The sequence below is a fragment of the Neophocaena asiaeorientalis genome, unplaced genomic scaffold, assembly GCF_003031525.2.
Source record: "Neophocaena asiaeorientalis asiaeorientalis breed wild unplaced genomic scaffold, Neophocaena_asiaeorientalis_V1.1 scaffold228, whole genome shotgun sequence".
Classification (NCBI taxonomy): Eukaryota; Metazoa; Chordata; class Mammalia; order Artiodactyla; family Phocoenidae; genus Neophocaena; species Neophocaena asiaeorientalis.
In genome coordinates this window covers 513,808-541,447 of record NW_020173762.1, presented here as the reverse complement: position 1 = coordinate 541,447, position 27,640 = coordinate 513,808, and the positions used below count along the sequence as shown (strand labels likewise).

The 27,640-nt window shown below is 32.7% G+C and overlaps 1 protein-coding gene across 3 annotated transcripts in view; it reads left to right on the top strand.

Moving 5' to 3' along the window:
* The window catches only part of ADGRL3 (adhesion G protein-coupled receptor L3), a 688,045-nt gene that overhangs the window by 648,244 nt on the left and 12,161 nt on the right, over positions 1 to 27,640 (top strand). For all 3 annotated transcript variants that reach the window (XM_024751339.1, XM_024751340.1, XM_024751338.1), the window contains 2 exons: positions 6,977 to 7,102; positions 13,709 to 13,805. In XM_024751339.1, coding sequence (XP_024607107.1) covers positions 6,977 to 7,102; positions 13,709 to 13,805 — 223 coding nt within the window. The remainder of the gene's footprint in view (positions 1 to 6,976; positions 7,103 to 13,708; positions 13,806 to 27,640) is intronic.

Sequence of the window (27,640 nt, the reverse complement as noted above, 5' to 3'; positions counted from 1 at the left end):
AATCAAAATATTTTGATTTGGACAGTGTACAAAAACTATATTCTTATAGATTTGACCTTATAGTCTTTAATATTTTTATTGACAGACACATGGAATTTGTGTATTAGGGAGTAGATTTTCTAAAATGTTATGGAGGCATGGGATATATGTATATATATGTACATATATGGCATGGCATAGGAAATATATATTTTTCTTTTCTTAAAAAACTAATTTGTATTGATATATTCTAGAAAATATAATTATCTAAACATTTTATGATAAAAACATTTATTTTTTAAATGAATGGTGGAAACTTAGTAAAGATCTCTGTATTTCTTTAAAAGCATCTTTTATAAAATCTATGATTTTGATGATTAGAATGCAATATTTAATTTTTATATTGGTCTATTTTTATGATTTTTCACATCTATAAGGATGAAAATATTCATTTTCAAAGTTAATTTTAGCAACTAAATACTTAAATTGCATTTTTTTTTAATCTCAAGATTGATTTTCTCATTTTACACTGTTTAACTCTATTATAAATGTGGTCTTTTTAGTTGTTGACCATATAGACCCCTGAGCCAAGACTGGGTCCGAATCCTAGCTCCTCTACTTAAAGGCTTATGTGACTTTGGGCCATTTAATTAACCTTTATATACTCCAGTTTCCTCATGTGTAAAATGGAGGTAATAAAAATAATTATGAGATATTGAGAGGTGGCTCTGAAAATGAAATGGCAAGAAGTGAAATTTTTTTTCTAAGAAAGAAACTATAAGACCTAAAATTGTTTTTGGAAGATAAAGAGTAAAGATATGCACCTCTACGATTTTTGGCTTGAGAGACTAAGGGAACCTCAAATAAAGGTTGAGAAATGTGTTCACTTGTCGAGATGCATCCAGTTTTATCCTGTTTCAGTTTTATGTGGTGGTAGGTATTAAAAATGTGTTGGCATGATCTTAAATACAGGCTAGAATTGTATTGATGACTCAGACCTGTAAATGTAAGTTACAGAAAAGAAAAGAGTTTATGATGTTAGAATGGATGGATTCTAATCTAATGGATTAGAATTAACTTAGAAAAGAGGTTGTGTTGGAAGGGATGAATCTTCCCAAATACTTAGTGTACACACCCCCCAAATTGCCATCACTTAACCTAATAAAGGTTTTTTTTACTCACTGCACAATTGATGAGGGTGCCTCATGGAGGGACACAGCCCAATGAAAGCTCAGTCAACCTCACTGTTTGATTTCCACAACCACCTTGGGTGTTGACATCTAGCAGATAGTCTGAGAAAGAGAGAGAGGATCTTGTATAAAAAGGAAGTGGTTCACATCACTTCTACTCACCTTCCATCAGATAGGACACTATAAATAGTACCAACTAAACTTCAAGGAAAACTGGGAAACATACTCTACTTTTTGTACCCCAGGAAGATGAGGAATTGGGTATCACAAACAGCTAACAGTCTACCACACTTGATGATTATGAAGAGTAGGAGACATGAGTAATGAGTAAGAATAGAAATGGAAGAAAGAAAGTGTTTGAGGAGAAGAATGAGAAGGTAATACCTAAATGAAAGATAAGGGGGAAATGTCCAGAAGTAGACACTGGTCAGTATTATAAAACAACTCAGAGAAGTCAGAAAGACTAAGCACTTGGAAGGATTTCTAGATTTTGGTAGAAAAAAGCTATAACTGATTGTCAAGAGCAATATGTAGAATGATGGGTGCAAAATCAGGAGATTAAGGGAAAGGGTGGCATTTGTCCATATAAATAAGGAAATATTGGGCCATCATATTTAGTCATACTAACATCTTCAAATATAGGGAACCAGCTTTATCAATTATTTTATGTATTAGCTGGAAATTGGACTAACACATTTAAAAAATTTAATGTTTATATTGAAGTTTTCTACAAAACAGAAAATAGTTTTGTGCTTTGTGCATGAATGATTTTGATTGTAATTATTTTTTATTAGCCAGTACCTATTAGTTTTCCCAATTATTATTTTTATTGTATTACAAATACATGTCAATGTTTTGATGTCCAGGTAGAGATAGCAGACCTCAGGATCCAAAAACAAGTCTAGACTTTTTAGTATATTGAACATATTTAACAGAAGTGAAATTTTTAAAAATATATGTTGGGGCTTCCCTGGTGGCGCAGTGGTTGAGAGTCCGCCTGCCAATGCAGGGGACACGGGTTCGCGCCCCAGTCCAGGAAGATCCCACATACTGCGGAGCGGCTGGGCCCGTGAGCCATGGCCGCTGAGCCTGTGCTCCGCAATGGGAGAGGCCACAACAGTGAGAGGCCCGCGTACTGCCAAAAACAAACAAACAACAACAACAAAAAATATATATATATATATATGTCATCAAGCTCAATTTTGTGATTCATTAGAACAGAGTTCAGCAAACCACAGCTTGTGGGCCAGATTTGTCCAGCTGCTTTTAATTTTTGCAGTCAGTCAGCCAAGAATGGTTTTTGCATTTTTAAATGGATACATTTAAAATTTAAAATAAGTACACACACAGCATTGTTGGTTTTGCCTCTTGGTTCACAAAGCCTGAAATATTGACTGTCTGGCCCTTCATGAAAAAAGTGCCAGGTCCTGATTCAGAAGCTTATTTTTATGATTTATAATAACTAGTAATAAGTATATTTTCTTTCATGCATTCTGTGTTTTGAATTTTTCGATTTTGGTGGCGTTTTTATTGGGTGTCAAGAACATGGCCCAACATCAGAGAATATGGACATCGAATTATCATTCACCTTTTTTTTGCCTGCAAAAAATCCAGATACTTCTCTTTGAAATTGCAGAAACAGTCTTAGGAGATTTTTCTTTTATTCCTTTTTTAAAAATTGAGGTATAATTGAGATATAACATTGTGTAAGTTTAAAGTATACAATGTATTGATTTGATACACTTATGTACTGTGAAATAATTACCACCATAGTGTGAATAGCTAATACCTCTATCATCTAACATCTTTTCTTTTCTGTGGTGAGAACATTTAAGATCTCCTCTCTTAGCAACTTTTTTTTTGCCTGCAAAAAATCCAGATACTTCTCTTTGAAATTGCAGAAACAGTCTTAGGAGATTTTTCTTTTATTCCTTTTTTAAAAATTGAGGTATAATTGAGATATAACATTGTGTAAGTTTAAAGTATACAATGTATTGATTTGATACACTTATGTACTGTGAAATAATTACCACCATAGTGTGAATAGCTAATACCTCTATCATCTAACATCTTTTCTTTTCTGTGGTGAGAACATTTAAGATCTCCTCTCTTAGCAACTTTCAACTGTATAATACAGTACTGTTAACTAGAATCATCATCATGTACCTTAGATTTCTAGAACTTATTCATCTTATGGCTAGGAGTTTGTACCCTTTGACCAACATTTCCCCATTTCCACACAGCCAACCTCTGGTAACAACCAATCTATTCTGTTTCTATGAGTTTGGCTTTTTTAGATTCCACATATAAGTGATACCATACAGGATTCATCTTTCTCTGTCTGACTTACTTCACTTAGCATAATGCCTTCAAGGTCCATCCAACATTGTTGCAAATGGCATGATTTCCTTCTTTCTTGTGGCTGAATAATATTCCTAGATATATGTAACACATCTTCTTTATCCATTCATTCACTGATGGACACTTAGGTTGCTTCCATATCTTGGCTGTTGTGAATAGTGCTGCAATGAATATGGGAGTGCAGACATCTCTTCAAGATCCTGATTTCATTTCCTTTGGATATATACCCAGAAGTGGGATTGCTGAATCATATGGTAGTTCTATTTTCAATTTTATGAGGAACCTCCATACTGTTCTCCATAATGGCTGTACTTATTTACATTCCCACCAACAGTGCACAAGGGCTCTCTTTTCTCCATATCCTCACCAATAATTATCTCTTGTCTTCTTGATGCTACCCATTCTAACAGATGTGAAGTGATATCTCATTGTGATTTTATTTGCGTTTTTCTAATTAGTTATGTTGAGCATCTTTTCATGTTAGCCATTTGTATGTCTTCTTAGGTAAAAAAATTCTATTCATTTCTTTTGTCCACTTTTAAATTGGATTGTTTGGTTTTTTGCTTCTGAGTTGTATGAGTTCTTTATATATTTTTGGTATTAACCCCTTTTCAGATATATGATTTGCAAATATTCTATTCCATCCTGTAGATTGCCAATAAATTCTGTTGTTTCTTTTGCTGTGTAGAAGCTTTTTAGTTTAATGTAGTACAACTTACTACTTTTGCTCTTGTTGCTTGTGCTTTCGATGTCATATCCAAAAAATTATTGTCAAGACCAATGTCCAGGAGTTTTCCCCTGTTTTCTTCTAGGAGTTTTGTGGTTTCAGGCCTTATGTTTAATTTTTTAATACATTTTGAGTTAAATGTTGTGGGTGGTATAAGATAGGGGTTCAATTTCATTCTTCTGCGTGTGGTTAACCAGTTTTGCTAATACCATTTATTAAAGAGATTGTCTTTTCTCCATTAATTATTCACGGCTCCCTTGTCAGATGTTAGTTGACCATATATGCAAGGGTTTATTTCTGGGCTCTCCATCTGTTCCATTGTCTATGTGTCTATTATGCCAATACCATACTGCTTTAATTACTCTAGCTTTGTAGTATAGTGTGAAATCAGGAAACACGAAACCTCCATCTTTGTTCTTTCTCAGGATTGCTTTGGCTCTTTGAGGTCTTTGGTGGTTCTGTACAAATTTTAGCATTGTTTTTCCTGTATCTGTGAAGAATATCATTGAAATTTTTTCAAGAGATTGCATTGAATCTATAGACAGTATTGGCTCTTACGGACATTTAACAATCATATTTCCTATAGGAGGTTTTTTTTTGTGTGGTACGCGGGCCTCTCACTGTTGTGGCCTCTCCCGTTGCGGAGCACAGGCTCCGGACGTGCAGGCTCAGCGGCCATGGCTCACGGGCCCAGCCGCTCCGCGGCATGTGGGATCTTCCTGGACCGGGGCACGAACCCGTGTCCCCTGCATCGGCAGGCTGACTCTCAACAACTGTGCCACCAGGGAAGTCCTTCCCAGAATCATTTTGAGGGAGGAGCCTCGCATAGTTCCTAGCAAATAGTGATTAAAAAGTAGAAGCTTTTTCATCTCACCCTCCCAAAACTTACACATGTCTTGGACACACACAGGTGGGCACAAACTTACTTCTTCTAAAAAATAAACAAAATATGAATTGGCTTGTAAATAGTGAATAAAAATAATTATTTCTAATTATTGAGAAATATAGCATAGAAGAGGTTGGTTGGAAAACATTAATATAACTTAAATATATTAAATAATATGTAATTTTGACATTACAAATCAGAGAAAGGCTTCAAAGCTTAGCACATCATGCCTCTCTGTTTTGTTCTCACTGAGTGCCTTTTTTCTCTTAACTATCCATTCTTTCAACTTGATCTTCTAAACCAACACATTCCAACCTATCTTTTAAAGATAGCTTGAAGAAGTCCTCTTCTCTGAGAAGCCTTCTTTGGTCTGCCTACCCACTTCCTATCAGGCTCTCCTCCTCCATGCTTTGATTCACCTCACTCTGTATCATTGTTCCTATCACATAATAAGGATTTAATGAATGTGAGTTCTTCAAACAAATCTGAATATAGTCAGTCTTTGATTTTGCTATATCTTTGATAGAATGAATGTTAATATATTGATATAATGTTTTTTTTCAAATACTAATTTTGATGTGTCATTCACACTCCTTTTTTTGTTTTTGATTCTAAATAACACTTCTCAAAAAAGCATGTTTTTATAACTTTGTTTTAAATAATATTACATTGTCACAATTTCTGGAAACTATGAACTCATGTGAAATCAATAAAGTGCTAAGAATAACATATATACAGTGTTATTTCATAATGAATATAAAATTTGTGACTATAAAACCAGTAAGTTATCCTAGAATGTGTTTTTAATTGATGAGCAAGTAGTTGGTAATTATATTTCTTGATGTTGCTAGTGGAGGTGAGATTTAGAACAGTTACTGTTTATTTTTGTATGTCTTGTTTGATTAAATAGGCAGTAATAAAAATTTTTAAATAAACATGATCAAAGCTTTCCCCAAAATTGTTGATATATTTTCCTGTTTGAAAACATCAGCTAAAAAATGATTATCTCCTTTTATCCTGTGATTTTTATACTACAGCAAGGATTAATAATGTAGCCACAATGCTATATAGAAAAGCAATCATATTTCTCTGTAATTACTGAATAGAACTATTTTGAAGGAATGAATTAAAAATATTTTGAGAATATTTTATAGTCTCAAGTTGCAGATTTGACCTCTTTTAAGAGAAATAAACTTCAGAGAAATATAAAATTTTTAAAAATGCTTAGCCCAACACATTCCTTGTTTTTCTGTTGTCTTTAAATATTCTCTCTCCTCTCTTTCTCCCTCTCCTTCTTTCTCCATTCCCTCTTCTCTCTAACTTCCTCACTACACTTCTGCCTAAAGAACAGTTCACCTGGGCTTCCCTGGTGGCGCAGTGGGTGAGAGTCCGCCTGCCGATGCAGGGGACACGTTGAAAAAAAAAAAAAAAAAAAAAAAGAACAGTACAACTGTTCTAGTGAGGAAGTTAGAGAGAAGAGGGAATGGAGAAAGAGTTAGATAGGCTACTTCATATCAAATCTATGAAGCTAAAAATAGTGTCTTGAAGAGTCTTAAGTTTTTGTTTTTCCAACTGCGACTGTATCATTATAGTGTGATTGGATATATGTGTGTTTGCGTGTTTTAAAAGGCTCCAATTATGCAAAATTTCAATCTTGACAGTATGAATATTATTTTATATTGTGAAAAATGTATAAAATATATGCTGAACAGACTTTTTTATATATGTAGGGCAAAAAAATTTTATATTAATTATCTAAAATAAAACACATGCATTTTATATTTCCTAGCTGAAATGAATTACTTGCTAACAGAAGTTAATATTTTTGGCTAGGTACGAAAAGAGTATGGGAAATGTCTGCGAACACATTGTTGTAGTGGCAAAAGTACAGAGAGCTCCATTGGCTCAGGGAAAACATCTGGTTCTCGAACTCCTGGGCGGTACTCCACAGGCTCACAGGTAAACAATATTTGTTAACTAAAATGAAATATCTCTTACCTATCTTCTGTTATGGGTTGCTATCCTTTCTTGATGAGATCTATTTTCTATCCCAAGTATTTAACATATCAAATTTGTTGTTTTGTTTTAGTGTGTCTCAAATGAAAATGGTTATGACAGAAATTTAAGAAACCAAATTGCAAAAAAAGTGAAGTTTAGGGTCTAAGTTTGCATAATAATTCATGATTTCAGATTATTCCCAGTTGAATGAATATAGAAGGTAAGGAAAGGAATTTTGCATTTCACCCAAAATTCTAAGAAAGTAATATTTTACATAGATATATGATTCTTGAGTTAATTACTTCACTTAACTAGTGTAATAATTCTTTATCATATACTGTATTTACTTATTAGATGGTATGTTTAATAAAAACAGTTCTAACTCATACCATATTGTATGCTGGTAAATCAAAGGGCAATTCAGGTAGTGAAGAATACCATAATAGCATCATTGACTTAACTGATCTAAGTGCTACTCCCATCAGTCCAGCATTAAATATAGTAGCTGCATTATCCCTCATCAAGGAAATTTTAAACTTTTAGGTAACCTGTCTGCCATTTTTCCTAGGCCACAATGTCAGTCCAAAGATTATTACGTAGAAAGTTCAGCAACTCTAGGATGACTAAAATGAGCCAGTCAAATAAAAGACATATGTGGGTCATGCATGAATGAGTTTGGGTTCCAACTAGCATACTAATATTTTTAAGATTGTATGGTTCAGTGGGAAAAACAATCATTTTTTTCAGTGTTGTTAATAGCAATTTTCTGAAGAAGACTTGAATTTTAATTCCTAAATAAAGTTATAAATCAATAACATTTTTTTAACTCAGCTCAACCTATAAATCTATTTTTTTAACTTGGTAATTTTATATATAATATAGAAAAGAACACTTCATTTGACTAATTTCCAATCAGCTTGTAAATTTAATCCATTAAATTCACCTAAACAATTCCATTCATATGCTTAGAAAATTAAATATCCTCGTAACCTTTAGATATCATTTACAAATCTAATATATCTGATCCTCTCAAACACATTCACTGTCAGACTGGACTGTCGTACACACCTAACTAGCACTTGAAAAACTCTATAAACCAAAGATAATGAACGATATTGTCGGAAATAAACACTTTCTCACACTAAAGGAGTTCTCTTTTATCTTACAAATAAAACTACATATCTAATATCAATCTAATATTTCCAACTAAAAATTTTAAAACTAACCTATAACTGTCAAACCTATCAGACTATCTCAACACTTAACAAGCACTAATTATCATAATGATCATGAAACTTATTCCTACATATAATATACAGCTATTAATAATTTGAATTTATTTTATTATTTCTATGCCTTAATGAGGTTGCAAAATTGTAAATTAGGGGAAGCAAATGTTCCAAGTTAGGTGGACTGAGATTTCTTAGTCTAGGACTACTAAATTTGTCCGTTAGAAATCTGAAGTTTCACATAAGAGTTGGGGCATACCTGGATGATGCTTCCAGCATGACCTCCTTGTAATCCATTCCTTTATTTTCAACCTGATAATGCTTAACTCTCTTTTTTGTAACAATCTTTTCCACAGCTTTTAAATTGCCGAGATTCTATGTCATTTAACTTGATTTGTTTGTGCATACTTCTCATAAAACCGAATGCATCAACCATTATCCCGTAGTTATTTTATTGACACATGCCCTTAATGAAACAATACTTTGGGGCTTCATTTATTATGTTAAAACAGAGTTGTGCAGTGTTTAGCATTACTTCTAAGCTACATGATAGGGCAGTGCAGCTTAATAGAATAACCATAAACTTGGTGGGTGGGGAGACCTTGGTTTGAATTCTAGCCTTGCCATGTACCTACCAGCTGTGACACAAAACAAGTTATTAAATCTCACTGACCCTCAGTTTTTTCATAAGTAAAGTGGTTTCTGATTTCTTATGTTGTTAGGAAGATCAAGCTAATGTATACCAAACACAACATACTGTACATGCTCAATAAACTGGAGCAGGTACCACTTACTAGTGTCATTATTGCAGACTATAATTTCAGGTATATATTTTAAAGCTGTGTCATTTTTTTCACTTTTACAGTTACAACATCACAATTCTAATAGTGGGAACAAAAACCCAATATTAGGTTTTTTATTATGCTTAATATAATACTAATTCTGATTAACTACAACAATCCAACCCTACATAAAATGATAGTCACTTAAATCTAGTCTGTTTAGGTAAAAATAATAAATATTTCATATTAACTGTGAACTTCCATGAGCAAAGTCTAAAACAGTCACTGATATTAAGGTAAACTTTTGGGAGTATAGATGCCTTTTTCCACATCAGAGAACTTCTAAAATCACAATTGTTATATTTTTTTTGAGAAACATTGAGTTTCTCTTTAAATGCCAAGCAGTCTTGTAAGCTCTGGTGATAAAATGGTTGAAAGACAAATAACTTTCCCCATGATCTGGAGCTTTCATTCTGATTGTAAAAGGCAGAAAATTTATTAACAAATAAACCAACAGGGAATATCAGATTGTGAGAGCTGGTGGATAACCAAATATGGTTATGTGATACAGAAAGTCCAGGTAGTTACTTAGATTAAGTGCTAGACAAAGACTATTTGGGGAAATGACAGGAAGGGAGTTCAGGGAAAGAGAATTCCAGGTGAGAGAACATCAAATACAAAGCCCTTTAGGTGGATGAGACCTTGCAACTTTGGGAATAAGAAGAATGTCACTGGCTAAAGTGGTGAGAGAGTGAGTAGCAGATGAAGTCAAAGAAGGCTGGAGACAGATCCTTAGGTATTTTAAGAGTATGGAAGTTCACATTTTATTTTGATTACTTTAGAAAGGTAATGGGATCATTTAGAAAAGGCAGTGACAGGAAATCATCCACATGTAATAAAGATCATGTGGCTACTATATAGGTAATGAAAGAGTGTGACTGGCAAGACTAAAAATTAAAAATCCTCTCCACCTGTTGATCCCCTGGTGCTAATCACTTATGAAAAGGTGGTAATATCCATAATCACACACAAACATATATTCACAGAGATGTGTATAGGATTGGTATGTGTGTGTATTTTTAAAAACTATGAGCTGAAGTATTGTCCTTTCCACTTTGACCTTCCATTAATTGTTCTGTCATTTATCTTTCATTTGTTTTACTGACTTTGTAAATGTATTTACTTTTGTTACATAATATTTGAAACATAAAAAAATATATGTGGCATATATTAAATTGTGAAGCATAATATAATAAAATCAATACCCGTGAACTCACCAACCAACTTAGGAAACAATATTTTCCATATGTTTTTCCCTTGTTGAAACCTCTCCCTAACCAATCCCTATGCCTCCCTACCAGAGACAGCTACTAACTTCTGTTCTTCATTTCCTTGACTTTTCTAATAATTTCTTCACCTCCAGAAAATATGTTGTTTACTTCACCTTTTTAAAATCTTTCTTTAAAATGGTACCTTACTGTAGGTAGTCTTCTGTGACTTGCTTTATTCACTGCCATATTCTAAGGCTTGTCCTGGTTCGTTCCATGAACATTTAAGTGTTGGCTCTGTGCCACATACTGTATACTTTTCTTCTGCCTGCAATACTTTACCCTTTTCTCCGTTTCTTTTTCAGAAATTATTTGATATAATGTAGTGAGCTGTTAATCTCCTAGATCAGGATTCAAATACTGGTTATGCCATTTATTTGGTCTGTGATATTGGACATGTGAACCTCTAAACCTCAATTTTGTAATGAATAAGAGAGTGAATACATGAAAAATACATAGCATAAAACCTAGAACATAGAAAGAATTGAAATATTTAAATATTATATTTATAATACATATTTTATGTATATACACATATACTAATCACTGTGTACCAGGCATTATTTCAGGTGTGTGATACATCACTGAACAAAAAAAGCAAAATTTTTGTTTTTCTTTTTATCTTTGGGCCACGCTGCGCTGCTTGCGGGATCTTAGTTCCCCGACCAGGGATTGAACCTGGACCCTCGGCAGGGAAAGTATGGAGTCCTAACCACTTGACCGCCAGGGAATTCCCAAAATTTCTGTTTTTCTAGAGCCTCAAACCTAATGCAGACATTGGACATTAATTATTGGACATTAAATATAAGAAAAAGCTATATTATAATAATATTGTAGAAGATAGTAATGCTATGTGAGCAGAAATTGCAGAGTTGGGTGGGTGCAATACAGTTCTAAATAGGGTGATCAAGTTAGGTCTCTTTCAGGAGCGAAAGTTGAAGAGGTGAAAGGTTTATCCATACCAGTATCTGAGGAAGGAGCACTCCAGACAGAAGAAATAATCATACAAAACCTAAGGCAGGGGCTTCCCTGGTGGCGCAGTGGTTGAGAGTCCGCCTGACGATGCAGGGGACACGGGTTCGTGCCCCGGTCCGGGAAGATCCCACGTGCCGCGGAGGGGCTGGGCCCGTGAGCCATGGCCGCTGAGCTTGCGCGTCCGGAGCCTGTGCTCCGCAATGGGAGAGGCCACAACAGTGGGAGGCCTGCGTATGGCAAAAAAAACCAAAAAAAAACCTAAGGCAGAATTGTGCTTGGTGTGTTAAGGAATGGCAGGGGAACAGGTGTGGCTAGTCCAGGTAGGCGAGACTAATGAAAATAATAATAGAAGATAATGGGGACAGCTCAAATAAATGTCACCTAACAATGATCATAATTCCATCAACTCTCAGCTGAGATGTCACTTCTTCAGTGCAATGTTCTCAGATTTCCTAAACATGTTCTCTTGTTACGTGCACTTAAAAATTATTTCAATTAAGCAGTATAAAAAACATTAAAAAAGCATGCAAAATATAAGCGTATGGCACGATGATTTATTACCCTTCCCCAGACCAAATATTAGAATATTGAGAGTGCCTCAGAAACCATTTGAACCCTTCTTAATCATTCACCTCAAAACATAGTCACTATCTTAACTTTTAACAGTACTTTTTGTTTTGCATGTGTTTGATACTTATCCACATGAAATCAACCAATACATATTCTTTTATGTTTTCCTCCTTTCCTTGGACATCTACGTTGCTTCAGGAGGCTATGTTGCTCTTTTATTTTCATCGCTGTATATTGTTCTATAATTTATTCACTCATTCTACCATTGATAATCAGTTGGGTTGTTCACAGTTCTCAGCTATAAGTAATGCTTCTATGGAGATTTGTGGGCACATTGTACTTTTGCACTTATTTTTGTTAATTTATATTTGATTAGTCTGTCACTTACTAGTCTAGCAACTCCATGAAGGCAAAGATGTTTGTGTTTGCCTTTCCCCTTTGTATTTCCTAGATTAGTATTCGGCATGCAGTAGAGGGTAATTAATATTTTTAATTAGTTAACTAATAAAACAAATGTGAGAGATTTGTTCTCAGTATTTCAGCTTGAAGTTTTGAAGTATTTTTCAATAGAAACATTTTTCAAGTGCAGGTTTTACTGCACCAGTTTTCTTATTGTACTTTTATTAGTTTTGCTGTATGTATATGTATGTATTTGCTGACCTATATAACAATATAGACATTTCTAAAAGATAAACATATCCCAATATTCATAAAACCAATTGTCTAGTATTTTAAGATTAGGTACTCCTGTTATTCAAGGAATTCAAATATATTTGGAACATAACCCATTTGTGAGCTTGATTTCACCATTAGTACTAGTAATAGTTCTAAGAAGTTTTTCATCCTTGGAAAAGCTTCTGAAAATATTTTGTTTCCTGCTCACAAGATTGTTAATACTTTTTGATCCCTAACTCAAATAAAGTATCAAAGCAGTAAACCAGAAAAAAGTCCCCCCTCAATGGAAAAATATTACACTGCTTTCTTGAATTATCAGACACTTGGAAAATTGAATTTGAGAATATATATAATGATGTAAGAATGTTCAGTTCTCTATAAAACTTCCTACTGTCTAGAAATGAATAAAGATGAATCGACTTCCTTTATCTCCTTCAAAAGAAAGAAAAGTTGAGATAGTATGTAACCTGTAAAATTACATTGGTCTTACAAAATTTATGGAAAATGTTAAGTTTAGTAACATTTTAATATACTCTGTTCTTTTCTTACCAAACTGTTTCTTCTTGCAAGATTCTGAATTCATAAGTAAATCTTCTGTTAATAAAACTTACAAATTAATGCATATTTAAATATCCCATTCCCATAAAAGTTACAATGAAAATAATTTGTTTTACCTTAGAAATTTAAATTATTAAATTCTATCTAGAGTACATTTCTATGTATCTTCATGTTTAAATTGGTATAGTATGTTACATTTATTCCTTTTAAATAGTTATAATTATTCTGGCATAGGCATTTAAGAATACACTTAATGAGAACCAATTATTATCATTAATTTAGTTCCTGATGTTCTTATGCTACTGTACTACAAGCATGTAGAAGTTGTATATTTGCCAGATGCCAGAAATATAAGCCTCATATAACTGTAATAGAAACAAAAAAGAACAATATGTGTGAAAATTCACAGTGTGGTGAGCGCATTTCCTTTTTTTCCTTTCCCTCATCCAGAGCCGAATTCGTAGGATGTGGAATGACACGGTCCGAAAGCAGTCAGAGTCTTCCTTCATTACTGGAGATATAAACAGTTCAGCGTCACTCAACAGAGGTAATTAGAAATAATTTTTCATATTCACTCTTTTTTGTGATTACTTTAAGAAGTTCTTAAATGCATTGCTTTATTTGCAACTTCTGGACCTTGTTCCATGTGATAGGAATATTGCAAGGATATAAAACCTGGTTAAGTGTAGTAGTGTGTTCCATTATTCATAAACCTTTTTGTTTTTTCAATCCAGAATTTTCAGGAGATCTTTTCTGAAAGTAAGTTAAAAAGTGAGAAACTTCTTTCTCTAGTCATCTGCCACTGTTATAAACAGGTGAGCTGTCAGGCCTCATTGGAAGCAGTGAAAATGGGCAATTATGTGGCTATATAGTCTGCTAGACATCATAGAGTTCCACATTACCCCACGTATAGAGCAATTTCATAGTCTTTGTGGAAGTAAAATTATACTCTCTAATACATACTTAAGGCAACCTGTGTATTTGGGGAAAAATCCCACCTAATCTTAATATCAAAAAGATGTGTCCAGATAATATTGGCTATTTAAAGATACAGAAGAAAAAACCCACTGTATATAAATCTTATATATATATAAAATGATTTTTTTGGTGTGTATGTGCTTCTGGTTAAAATGCTTCTGGGGTATCATTTTGATTTTGAAAATGAAGTTCCCTTAATCTACTATTTTGTTTGTGGTTGATCTTTTTATTGCCTCTGTCTCTTTCTTTCTCCCTCTTCTCCCCCTCCCCACTGTGTGTGTGTGTGTGTGTGTGTGTGTGATTAAAATTAAATTGACTGCAGTAAAAATGAGTAGATATAATGTTTGTGGAGAGCTAGAGTACACTACAGTCTGTACAGGGAAATCTTTAGAATACACTTTTATCTGGGGGATGGCACTTCTATGAGCACATTCTAATTGCACTGTCCTAAAAGAGACATTTTTTAATGCATATATTCAGTGGTTATTTTTATGATTGACATTGTTATTTTTTTTAGCCTCTAAGCTAGAATTATTTGTTTGTCTTAAACCTGTTTCTGAGAGCTTTCTGTTATATTAAATGCTACTTAGAAACAATTTAATAATTATGGTTTACGATTAAGAAAGATTCAGATGCTGGTGCTGTTAATTACTTTTACTCAAGTAAGTTGCATCTTATTTATATAAAAGAAGTTACAACAAGTAGTGTCTAAGTTGAATTTGATATAGGGATTCATCCATATTATATTTAATTTGGATTGATTTACATACTTTTATTTGTGGTAGTGATATAGTTAACTATAAGCTAGTAATGATATTAAATTTTCTACATCACTTTTGCTTAAGTTAAAACAGTGAGTGCAAATATTCCTCCAAATCTGAAGAAAATACATTAAAATAAAACAATTACCTTCTTTTATTTTGTTTCATTTTTAGTTTATTTTACATAATATCTCTTAAGTATTCTTCTCATTTTAAGTTTAGTTTTACTGGTTAGTTTGTGAAAATTTAAATATGAAAACTTTTAACTTTTTGACATACTTCCTAAACCACAGAGAACAGATTACTTACACATGCCTCCAAAGTTTAGGAACAAATTTGCTTTCATAGTGACAGATTTTTCATTTTACTTTAAATAATACATAGAAATAATACATAGAAAATTTACAGCATGTTCCTTTAAGAAAACTATCCTTATTAATAAGATTTATAATTAGAAGTATCTTGCATCTAACGGTCACAGCAGCCATAGGATAAGTGTCATTTAAACAAAAGATGAGATTTAATTTTAATGATGCACTGTTTATTTGCCTACTGTGAAGACAGATAAAATATGTAAAATAACTATTTGGTTTAGCATTATGATCTAAATTTATCTAAAGATAATAAGGTATGCAGCTTTATTAAAACTTATTTTAAATGAATAATTTTTATGACCTTGATTTTTAAGGTCAATCACATTATATAACATTGCTGTGCCCTTTTTAGTTCCTTCTCAGAAAGTTCAACTTGGAATATGTGCTATGAGGATGACTAGGTCAATTTGAAATATATTTATAGAAAATAATATTTTATATTGTCTGATTATATGTTTAAATCTGTTTTTTAAATCTTTAGCTCTAAAAGATATTTCTTAAAGTTATTGAAGAAAGGGTATAAAATTTCTTGTGACATCTAATAAGTTACTTTGATGATGGCTTTGGGGAGGGGGTTAAATTGAATTTATGACTTGTATGTTCATGCAGTGATCTTTTCCTTCAGGATATATATTCTTCCTTTCACTCAGTGACTTTAATGGTGGTAGACATCATAGTAATCTTCCTGATCTCCTATATTAATTTCCTAGTTCCCCTAGTCAGAAACTCCTCATTTTATTCTCATCTCATTATTTTTTATCTTAGATGAGTGCAGTATTTTAAAATTTTATTTCTTCATATTATATCTCTGAAGCTAGTCTTTAACTTCCTTCTTTAATCTTGTCTTATTTCCCAGGGTCCTATCCTCCCTGCATTCAGGCGTGTGTATCATATTTAGGTAGGTGGCATCCAAGATTCACCTTTCCAGATAAACAGTTCAGTCACCTCAGCAACATAATTAGTCACATCTATTTATTCAAAAAATTATATTCCCTATTATTAAAATAAAATGTTAGGCACTGCGTTTTTACATCTTCATGTACAGTATTCTAACTTCCCATTCATTCTTAGTTTCTTACAGCTGCAATTTTTTTTTAAAATTCCAACTCCATTTTCCTTTCTTTCTAACAGATATATTAAATCTCTTATGTTTGCTTTTAGAGTACTTCTGACCTTTGAAAACTACAAGAAGTTGTCTAAAAATTAGTCCTATTTTCACTTCAGGTTTTCTTTCCTATTCATAACCACTGCTCAATTCATCAAAAGAATAATTATTTTAAAATTCTGTACGTCTTATCACCTATTCTTCCAAACAAGAATCCATCAGTATCATCTTTGGGATTCATTAAGAATAAAGCATCTACCATGCAGTGCAGAAATCTTTCTCAGTGGTTTTTATTTTTTCAAATCATCTCTAATATTCTGTTCTTGAACCAGCTTGTTACATCCTATGTATCAGTTTACCTGTCCAGATTTCCCAGTGTGATAAATTTGATTACTATTGGGATTTTACTCCTTGTAATCAAGCAAGACCTTGGAACATTTGTTGATAATTTTCAATTTATGTAATCATTCTTATATATTCTCTTTGGGATTTTGTTATTTGGTCACATCATCTCTTTAAAAACTTTCATTACATTGCCCTTTGAATATATTTATGAAAATGTTTTCCAGGTGTTCTCTATACATTTTCAAAAGTTTTTCTTCTGCTGACTTGTTTGCTACAATGCTACACACACATACAAAGCCAGAATTTCTTGAGGGCAATACCAAATACGCCAGGGTTACCATCAAGTTAACTTCACCGATGCCGCTGTATACACAGGTAGAAGGAGCTTTTTGAGAGCCCTAAGGTGATGGCTGATTACAGAGAGTTTCAAGGAAAGTTAACTCTTATCCAAACCCAAGTTTCACAAACCCCACAAGAGGGTTTATTCATTTGTTCATTTAAACATATACAATTTGCACATACCTCGAAGTCAGTCCTCAATCCCCAAGCTCCTCCCAGGCCAATAGAACTCTAATCCAAATTTCTGGTAGCTCTAAGTTCCTGATAGTAGTAGAAACGATTTGCAGCTAAGGTAATCTTTTTCACCTGTATCCCCTACCCACAATCTCTGCTAGCCAAACAGCATTCTGAGCGATTTAGATTAACAATACCTATAAAACTTGAGTTTGATCCAAAAATGAAGCATTTGGCGAGAAATTTCTCTGGTAGTTCAATTAATTGTTAAACATTTCCGCTCTTTCTGTAGATTTATGTGGAAATTGGAATTTTTCTGAAATGAGATTTTACTAGGCTTTATCATCGTGAATAATATAATTGCATTTCCCACTTTCTTTTTTTTAATAAGTTGAATTGACATCAGAAATTTCAGTTTAAAATCAAGGTTTGCTAGGTAGCTGCTACCAATATGGTATTGCTATATGAATTACCAAAAGGTGGCCCCCCTCCCAGCTGTGGATTGCAAAAATGTGCCGCATCTGAGTGGCAGAATTAGCAAAAAGGCATTTCTCCTTCTGCAACAATGACTTGGCCTGTATTGCGGGGTTTTATTTCCCCTACGTCCCATTCTCCACCTTATCAACCTCCCATACAAGTTAATGCAATATAGATTTTTATTCATGGAGATCTGACCAGTAAAGCTATATTTATTTAAGCCATATTTAAGTGTTATATGGCAGAAGAATGTCTAATCTGTAGTTGTTTTTTGCATAGAAGTTTTGAGTAAGGAGCTTTAACCCAGTGACTTTGCGTAAATTGCTTAACTTCTCAGTGTCTATGTAATAGGGATATAAACAGTACCCACTTCAGAGGGACTCTGAGAGGACTGAGTTAATATGTGTTAATTGCTTACAACATGCCAGGGACATAATAAGTACTATTATTATTCTATTCAGAAGTTCACTTATATTTTCTAACAAATGAAAACTGGTCCTTGCCAGTGCTTTCAAGAATGTTATTAAAATTCATCATTCACTACCAAAGGTTTCTTTTCCTTTGTATTTTCTAATAATAGGTGGGAGGAATTAAGTGGTTACCTGAATGTCAAGTAAAATAAATAATTTACCTAAAATGGTGCTCCCCTTGATGCTAACAAAAGGAAATAAACTCATAAAACTGAATTATCTCTTTTAAATTAGAAATTAAATGCAAATTACATCTGCATAGTTGTACTTTCCATTTTTGATTTGTAACTATATTTTAGCAATGAGGAAATAAAGGTACAATATTTCTTCTCTCTACCTTAGATAATGATATAAACAAGCACTGCCTTCTGTTTCCTCCAAGCCCTCCTACCCTTCAGAGGTTTAGAGAACACTAGTTAGACAGGCCTGCTAAATAACCAGTTATGTAGCAGAGTAGGGATGTGACTCATTCCCTTTTTAAACTCATATCTCCTCAGAGCCTGTATTGTCTTTCCCAGGAGGCTGGTCACTGGCACGGATGAAACTTCACAGTAAATCACCTGCTGTCTCATTAATATTCAGGCTACTAAACATATTTTGTTTTTATGTTTTTAAAGAAAAATACAAATGAAAAGGTATAAGTGGTGTTCACCGCGATTAATGATTTCTATAAATTAAAGCTACTAGGGTGAACACGCAAACTCATTCACTCCATTTTATTACTGTTAGTAAATATAATTTGGCTTATATGCCTAAAGTGTCATATTGCCCCAAAGCCTTGCTGTTTTGAAGGATTATAAAATCATTTGTTATAAATATTAACCAGATTCTAATATAATCTGACATTTGTCAAATTTGCAGAAACAGTTAATCATATGCCTAAGATTACTTCTTGCATAGCTAACAAATCAGACTAGGCTATATAACAAATTATTTTTTGTTTTGAGAAAGTATTACAATGATATGAGCACAAATATAATGTGTCCCATGGCATGGAGAAATTTTTCATTTGACATTCGCCATTATATTTATATCTAGTATTTTTTGACCTTTATATTCTTGATTGTAAATGAGGCAACAGTGATTTCTGTGTTAATTTCTTTCCTTTGTATGTGTCCTCAATAATCAGAAAATGTACAATAAAATAAGGATATCTTCTGTTTCAGGAAAATCAGTTTAATATACAAAAGCAAAATAGGTACAGATTTTAAAAAGTGAGTTGCTGCATCAAATAGATAATTAAACAATACTACTAATACCCTGATTCCTAATTCTAGGAGACCAAATAACTTTCAGAATGAACTTTTCATTGTAAAATGGAATATATTAAATATTGATCTCTAGTCAATCTGGGGCAAATGTTCTTTCTATAAATTGTTAGCAGGAACTGAAAAAGAAAAACTTTTAAAATGCTTGCCCAGTGAGTCCTTCTTATGTTTTGTTCTTAACTTTGTCTCTTTGTTCGGAATCCTTGAAATCATCCAGCCTCTCACAGTCAACTACACAATATTAAAAATGGTTTTATTATTATTATTATTATTATAGTTTTCAAAGATCCCTTCACAAAGGCTTATTTATGTAGAGTAGATTTCTCATTTTTAATGATTTATTATCTTACTGCCTTTATATATAGTTAGCAGTATCTCTTACCTCTTTGTTATAAATCAGACAAGCCACAGTGGGTTACCTTGATAACTTCTAAATATGGTGCTATAGAACACTTCCAATTGGTTTTAAAATATTACTGTTTTGTATAAGTTGCTGAGGATGTAAGTTTTTTTAGAAAACAGTATCTTTTTTGAGAACTAAATGTGAATACTACAACTTATCTTCAGAAATTAGTGGTATTCTTTTCTCTGATAGAACACAATGAGCCTCTTTATACTCTTGGTGAAGTTGGGATTTCTCCTTTACTGTGTGTAACTATCACTTACCTGTTTTACACTGTTCATTATTTATTATCCATTATCTTTATATCCATGAAGAACCTGGGTTTTCTGGCAATTTGTCCAAAATCACATGGCTAATAAAGAACACAATCTAGATTCCAAACGAGGGCTTTCTGACCACACAGCCCTACTCACAATAATAAAAGTGTTCGTTATTTTCTTATGATGACAGTTTTACATGAAGCTTGCTGAAGACTAAAATTAAGTTTCCAAGAATGTATTTCAGAATGATTTTTATCACCTCATGGAAATAAGATATTCTTAAAGCACAATTATTCACATCTTTATTTCTTAATTTCCTTGATGTACTATTCATTTCTTTCCACTTTATTTTGTTATAAGTGCAATTCTTTAGAGTGGATTCATTCATCCTATTTACCTAGGGAAGGAGAAGCTTTAAAATATTGTGAATATATGGGGAGATGGATTGACCAATAACATTTTTTTACAAAACTATTTGATATCGAATATGCTGAATTACTATACATAACTGTTCAGTTGTAGGACTTAGATTGCAAGAATTTTATAATCATTCTTTTCTCCTGGAAGTTCTCAAATACCACAAATCTCAAGATATTTTATTAGTAGAATCCTTTTATCTTTAATTTTTAATTTCTTATATTTCAGTAAAAGGATAAATATTTTGGTCAGAGCAAAGACTGTGTTTAAAAAATCTGGTAAATAGCTTCTGCCTATAATCATTTAGTAATAGAACCAAAGATATAACTTTCCCAAATCTCCGTACTCCTGAATTTTATATTCCTTGAAACTGTGTCCTCTGTCAGGGCAATATAATAATGCCTAGAACAGATAGGAAATTTATTTGAGTTGACTTCAAATAGGTAGTGATAATGTTATAAATTAAACTTCTTATTACTTTTATGTGCTAATTCCAGTTTTTTAAAAACTATGAAATGCCTTATAATTCAAATTTTAAAAGCAAAAAATACTGGACTGTACCTCTCATCTGGAAAAATATTCCTACTGTATTATAAGCATAAAATTGTGATGCTATAAATGTGGTATATAATAACCAAAGTTAACTAAAAGTCATCACTTGTTCAGATTATTTTTTTCTAAGAAATAGATTATATTAACCTATATCTGCTATTTGAAAGTGAATAGAAGTTAGTTCATTTACATGAAAAATTAAAATATGGAAATGGGATATATGTTTAGCATAAGAAGGTCTTAGAAAAAAAGATACTTAAATACCAATAATTGTGTATTATCCAGGATAGCCCCTGTTTATTGCACACTGAGGCTTGTACTTTACACAGTTCAGCCTTATATACTGCATGCCATTTAAAAATAAGTGTTTATGTGATAGGCTTTCCTATAATCTTCATAATAGACTTTCCTCATAGTTTATTATTATAAGGAATGTGGGTGCTTTAAAAACTAAAACAAGTTACCCATCACATTCATAGATAGTAATTTATAACCCCAGAAAATCACTGGAGAACTAAGAAAGATTTAAGAGGATATACAGATTGAAGGAAGACAGTTAGTCTTGATGTAGAAAAATAGAAACAATATGTTTCCTGAAACAGTCTCAGTCTAAACAGAACAGAGCTGGTTGTGATTATATGACAAAATAAGCCTTCTCTGAACAACATAATCAAGAATCTCTTTATTCATAGATATCTTGTTTTAATTCATATCTACTTTTCTCTCACATACTTTTTTTCAAATAAATTTCCAAATATAAAATTCAGGTTTTAGCTGGTATAGACTTTCTGCATACGAGTTTGTAAAATTTGTACAATATAAGAAAGTATACCAATAGAGGGCAGAGAAGTATATGAAAAGTCATATTTTCTTCAAATTGGTAAATTATTTTATATTGTTAAATAGTTATACTTTCCTTTGTCTGAGGTTTGTTTTATTCAGCAAAACTTCACAAGCAGTGTGAATTTACAAATAAAATGTAAAGCAGTGTGTGATTTACAAATAAACACAGCTGTGGGAATGACTTACATTCTTACTAGAAAGAAATGGAATTTACTGCTATTTTACCTGTGGATAAGCATACTTGACCCATTATCTTTGGGCTCAGTATTCTTTGTTTTGAGTACTATGCCAATGTATTGAAAATGTCCAAGTTAAAAGCACACAGAAATACATGACTTTGACCACAAAAAATGAGTTTTAGAGATGAATGACTGAGTAGTATAGGTTCATCATTTCTACTTGCAAATCAGCCACTCCCTATACTGTAAGGCAAAGATTTGTCAAGAATTATGATTTCTAAGCCTACCACTGTTGTCTAGAGCAGTCAGAAAACATAAGAGCTCTGAGAAGCTTCTTTTTCAATAAAAAACAATAATGAGCATCTAATGGTATCAGTTTCTTCATTGCAGCACAACCAGGTTGTGTTGAATTTCAGGGCAAAAAAAAAAAATGTATATACATAAAATAATACTTTAAAGCTTTTAGAAGAAAATATACTTTAGATTTTAGGTTAAAGGAGTTCTTGAAAACAAAGATCATAAATTAAAGGAGTTCTTGAAAACAAAGGAAAAGACAGATAAGAGTCCTATCTCAAAATTTAAACGGTACTCAAAACAGGTGAGCTACTGGAAGGAGGTATAAACAATACATATAAAAAACAAAATGTTAATGCATATATTGTATCAATAAATAATCAATAAATAAAATTCAACAATCTAATATGTATGTGGGCAAAAGATAAGAACAGGCAATTCACAGAATAAGAAACCTTTACAACCAATAAATATATGAAAAATTATTCCATCTGTCTGGTAATCAGGAAAATGCAAAGTATAACAGTAATATGAGATACTTCATGCTCTATCAAATTGGCAAAATGTCAGCCTGACAATACCATGTCCTAGCAAGAATTTAAGAAATATACACTGCTTATGGGAAGTGTGAATTGATACATACATATTTGACAGCATTGTGGCAATATGTTGTAAGATGAAAATGTGGACCACATATGACCCAGGAATTTTACTTCCAAATGTTTATTTTAGAAAAACCCATGTATCTGATGAAAAAGACATGTATAAAGCCAATTAGTGCAAAATAAGGGAGAACAGAATACGTAATTTCTAGGGTTCCCAACTCTAAAGCTTTGAATTTACATATTGAAATAGAGGCAACACCTCTACATTCAGAATATTTCATTTTATACTGAACTAACAATGACCCGATCTGTACTCTGGAGAAGACATGTCATTGAAATCCATATTAATAGATTACCAGTGAATGAATTAGCTATTAAAAGAAACGGAAGTATCTCTGAACCATTTGAAAGAAATTTAATAGGCAGGTTGATTAAAATGTAATAGCTAACTTGTTGGCTATTAAAAGTGCACAGTGTGATAAATCAAGATGTCAGCTCTTCAATTTATGACTTTAGAAAAAAATGATGAAAAAGATTTTGGCTTTCAATAAAGCATTTCTTTGACACTTTGTAATTTCATTAATTGTTTGAATAAAAACAGTAAAAAATATAAAATTATGGTTTCTATGGCCTTAAAACTTGTATAACTTTTAGGGATAGTATGCAGATTATTTTAACTTTGTTTATTATTATAAACAACTTGGTCTTGATTAATATGGCTGTCTCTATTTTATAAAGTAGCCCTTTAAAATTGAACTTATCATTGCTTACACTGGCTTTCTGTAGATTGCATGTGTGCTGATATTGTTTTGTTATATAGAAAAGCAAAAAATAGGAAACAAAATATTTAAAATAGAAAATGCCTATTGAATCAGTTCTCCACAGTTCTAGAAGTCTCTTTTATCTATTTACTTTTATTTTTGTTTGTTTATTTATGTTATATGAATTAATATGTGAATATGAAAATAAAATAATTGAACATTACAGAAAAGCATACTATAAAAAAGTAATGCACTCCTGTAAGGCTCCTAATAAAATTTTGTTGAAACATATTTTTGGGAGAGGGTGCTAAAAAATGTTTGAAAATCGCTGATATAAATATGTTTAAGAAAAACTATCAGAGTCATGTGTGACCTTGAATAAATCTCTGGACCTGCGTTTCTTTACATATTGAGCGATGATAGTAGATTAGATAAGATTAAAATCTTATTCCATTGTAAATTCTGGATTATAACCTTTCTCCATTATGTTATACTGCAATTGATTAGGTGATACTTACATACGTAAGATATATTTTGTGTATTCTGAATCATTTTTTCCAGTTTTCTTGTTTATATTAGAGGTCACTCGCCAAAGAAAGAGACATGTCTTTTTTCCTGTATACCTCTTTTCTTTAATACTGAAAAGGAAGTAAAAGCCTCAGGACCCTTTCACCAGAAAGAAGTGCAGGCATGTGTGTGCACAACGGAGCACACAAACATACACCAAAAGCATTTTACATACAATTTTAAGGGTTTCACAACTTCATAGATACCATCTCCTGGTGAAAGATTCCTTGCCTTACACTGAAGTTAGTATTCTAATTCTATAGAAAATACCATCATTAGGGAAATTATTTTTGCTTGTTACAAATGAAGTCACTGCTTTGGGCCAAAATTAATGTGGCCCAAAACAAAACAAAACCCAAGCACAAAGCTGAAAACAAAAGCACAAAGTCATCACTCAGTAGTAACTCTGCTGTGTGTATAACTCTGACTTGTATGCATCAGTCGATATATATAATGAAAATGACTTCATAAAAGAAAAATATGTCAAACCAAAGGAGAGAGAACCATGAGGGAATTAAGTGGAGGGTGAGGTACATTAAGAAAGAAAGAATCATCCAGGTAAAGCTATTTTATTGAAATAAAACAGAACATTTACCATGTTACATGTTTATACATAAAAATTTGAAAATTGATGTATATTGGTATGTGACTATTAGAGAATGGCTGTATTCATTTGGTTCATTAGATCACCGAGGTCTTAATTTATAAAACTTTGCCCATTCAATATGATAAAATAAGAATGTAACTACATTTTTTAAAAAATGAAGTGTGAGGGGCGAGCAGAGTGATAGTTCAAGTTATTTTAAGAGCTTTTCAGTATACTTTTGTTAGCCTGCTGTCAAGAAGAAACGTTGTTTGAATTATGTTTCTGAATGATATAATATAGATTCAAGTGAGATCCAACTGTCACCTTGTTTCAGATCTGTTCTTTACTTCACAATTTCAAAGCAGGCAGATCTGCCTTGGAGTTTCAGTCCTCAATCACATGTTCACATTGAACTGACCGAGGCAGTGCTGTCATTCAGGGCCTCCCAATGTCAAAACACCTATTTTATTTTCATAAGGAAAGAAATGTAGCAGTTTTGTGGTAAAAACTACACATTTGAAAAGTGTACTCATTATTCCATTCAAATTTCACTCATTTAAAAACTTTTATATCAAAAACATCAGTCTTCAGGTATAAAGTTAAAAGAAAAACAAACTCTTCTTAAAACGATTATCTGTGATTTTAAACTTAGTCTTTTTTCAGTAACTTATTGTCTTACAAAAAAATCATCAGAAAAACTTCTCTAAGTTTTTCAGTGTGGAATATGAAAATCCTCTTTTGCTTTCTATCATGCTTTCACCAGAAATAAAGATTTTGTGCTTGGTCTTCTGTCGATAGCCTTGTTAATGATTCACATATTTTGAAATTCAATGTTAATTCCTTTTCCATGGTTTTATGAAAGAGCTGACCCTTGTTTCTGATAGCAAATATGCAGGTATGACTAGACTGTAGCCAGGATTTAAGGACTCAGAGAATTAAAGAACAGCTATTTTTCACAGCCACCTTGAGCTGATTTACCCTATTTTAGCTTTTTTGAGTCATGGCAGGTTGTACTGTTTTTTTCCCCTCTAATTTATGTCTTCAGTTAGTATTCAGGTAGCATTTTCTATTTCCAAATAATTATATGAATGTTTATCTTTGCTTTAAAAGTTTCAGTATTATGGCCACTGGTGTAGTATTAGAAGGAAATAAATCACATTAGAAATTAGACAAATGGCACTCTTCAAAAATTTACTCAAAATATAAAACTACTCATAATTGATAAAATGACTTGTTTTAGTTTTCATATTTTCAGGATGCCATGGATTTCACATAAATTTTTTCTTTAATTAAGGAAATATTTATTGTGCTCTAAGAACTAACCTAGACATGCGGTATAGAGCAGTGAAAAAACAAAAACCCTATGTATTCCCTGTTTTCCTGGGGTTTACATTCCAGTGAAATTAGCACATAAACATGCTTTTCACATACATAGGCTGTAACTACCTCCCAGCATCAACTGATTTGTGTCTTCAAACTGACTAACCAGTAAGCTTAACTTTTCAGCTGAAAAACAGTGACAGATGGTCTGTAAACACTGATCTTCTTGGAAGTCTTCAGCAATTTCACAGCTATTAGAAGGGAAGTTTACAAATCAGAAGTTAGTTGGAGGTTAGAGAAAGAGGCAGGATGGACAGAACCTTGGAAAATAGTATCTGAATTCAAAGTGACCCTATTAAATTGGAGAAGCAGCTAGAAGCAAACAGAATAGACTTAGGCAAAGACAAGTGAAATGCAGTGCAGCTACAGAGAAAAGACAAAAGTAACTGTGCACATAAAAGACGAAGGTAGACAGGTTCTGTGCAGGTTTTTAGGAAAAGATCTAGGCATTGGCAACAAGCTGGTTTTTTTTAGCACAGACGGTGCTACCTTTAAAAAGTATAACTGAAATGCCTAAATGTGAGTGGGTACTGTAGGAAACACTTTCTAGGAAAATTGCACTTGTTTGGCATGCCAACAGGAAAAATGGCCTCTTGAGGTCACAGCAAGCTGTGAGTGTCCGTTAAAAATTATTAACTTCTTACACTAGGTGAATCAAATGAGGGATAATTGTTCAGTTATTCAGACATCTCCCTCATTCTTTCAAACTAGCAAACTCATAGAGCTTACCCATAACCTTACATTCTTTGCAAAACATTAATCACCAAACTTTACATCCTGCTCTGTAGTTCCTGTGACTGAGCCCTCACTTGTGTTATAACTCTCCACTTTCAGGACTAAATCAGTTTCAGTGACACTAATTATATTAGTTTTAAATGGTGCATGAAGTATAAAAATGAGCGATAGTTAAAAAGCAACTTAATTTCAATAGTGATTCTTTTTCTATCAGGCAAAAATGTCCTTAATACCAAGGATAAAAAGAAAACTGACTTTATTTTTGTTTTAAATTTTTTTAATGTGTTTGTGTGATTTTAGATTTAACGGCAGGTAGATCTCCAGTCATGTCACTCATTAGGGCTGTAGATTAGTAACAGATTCTGTGCTGCACCCAGATTTGAGGAAGCACCCTGCCAAAGCCGTGTGGCAGAGACTGAATATTGTTCCACTTCACCAACAGTGTGTCGTAATACAGCTGTATACCAATCCATTTCTGCTATTGTTGCTTGCCTTTCTAGCTCAGCAGG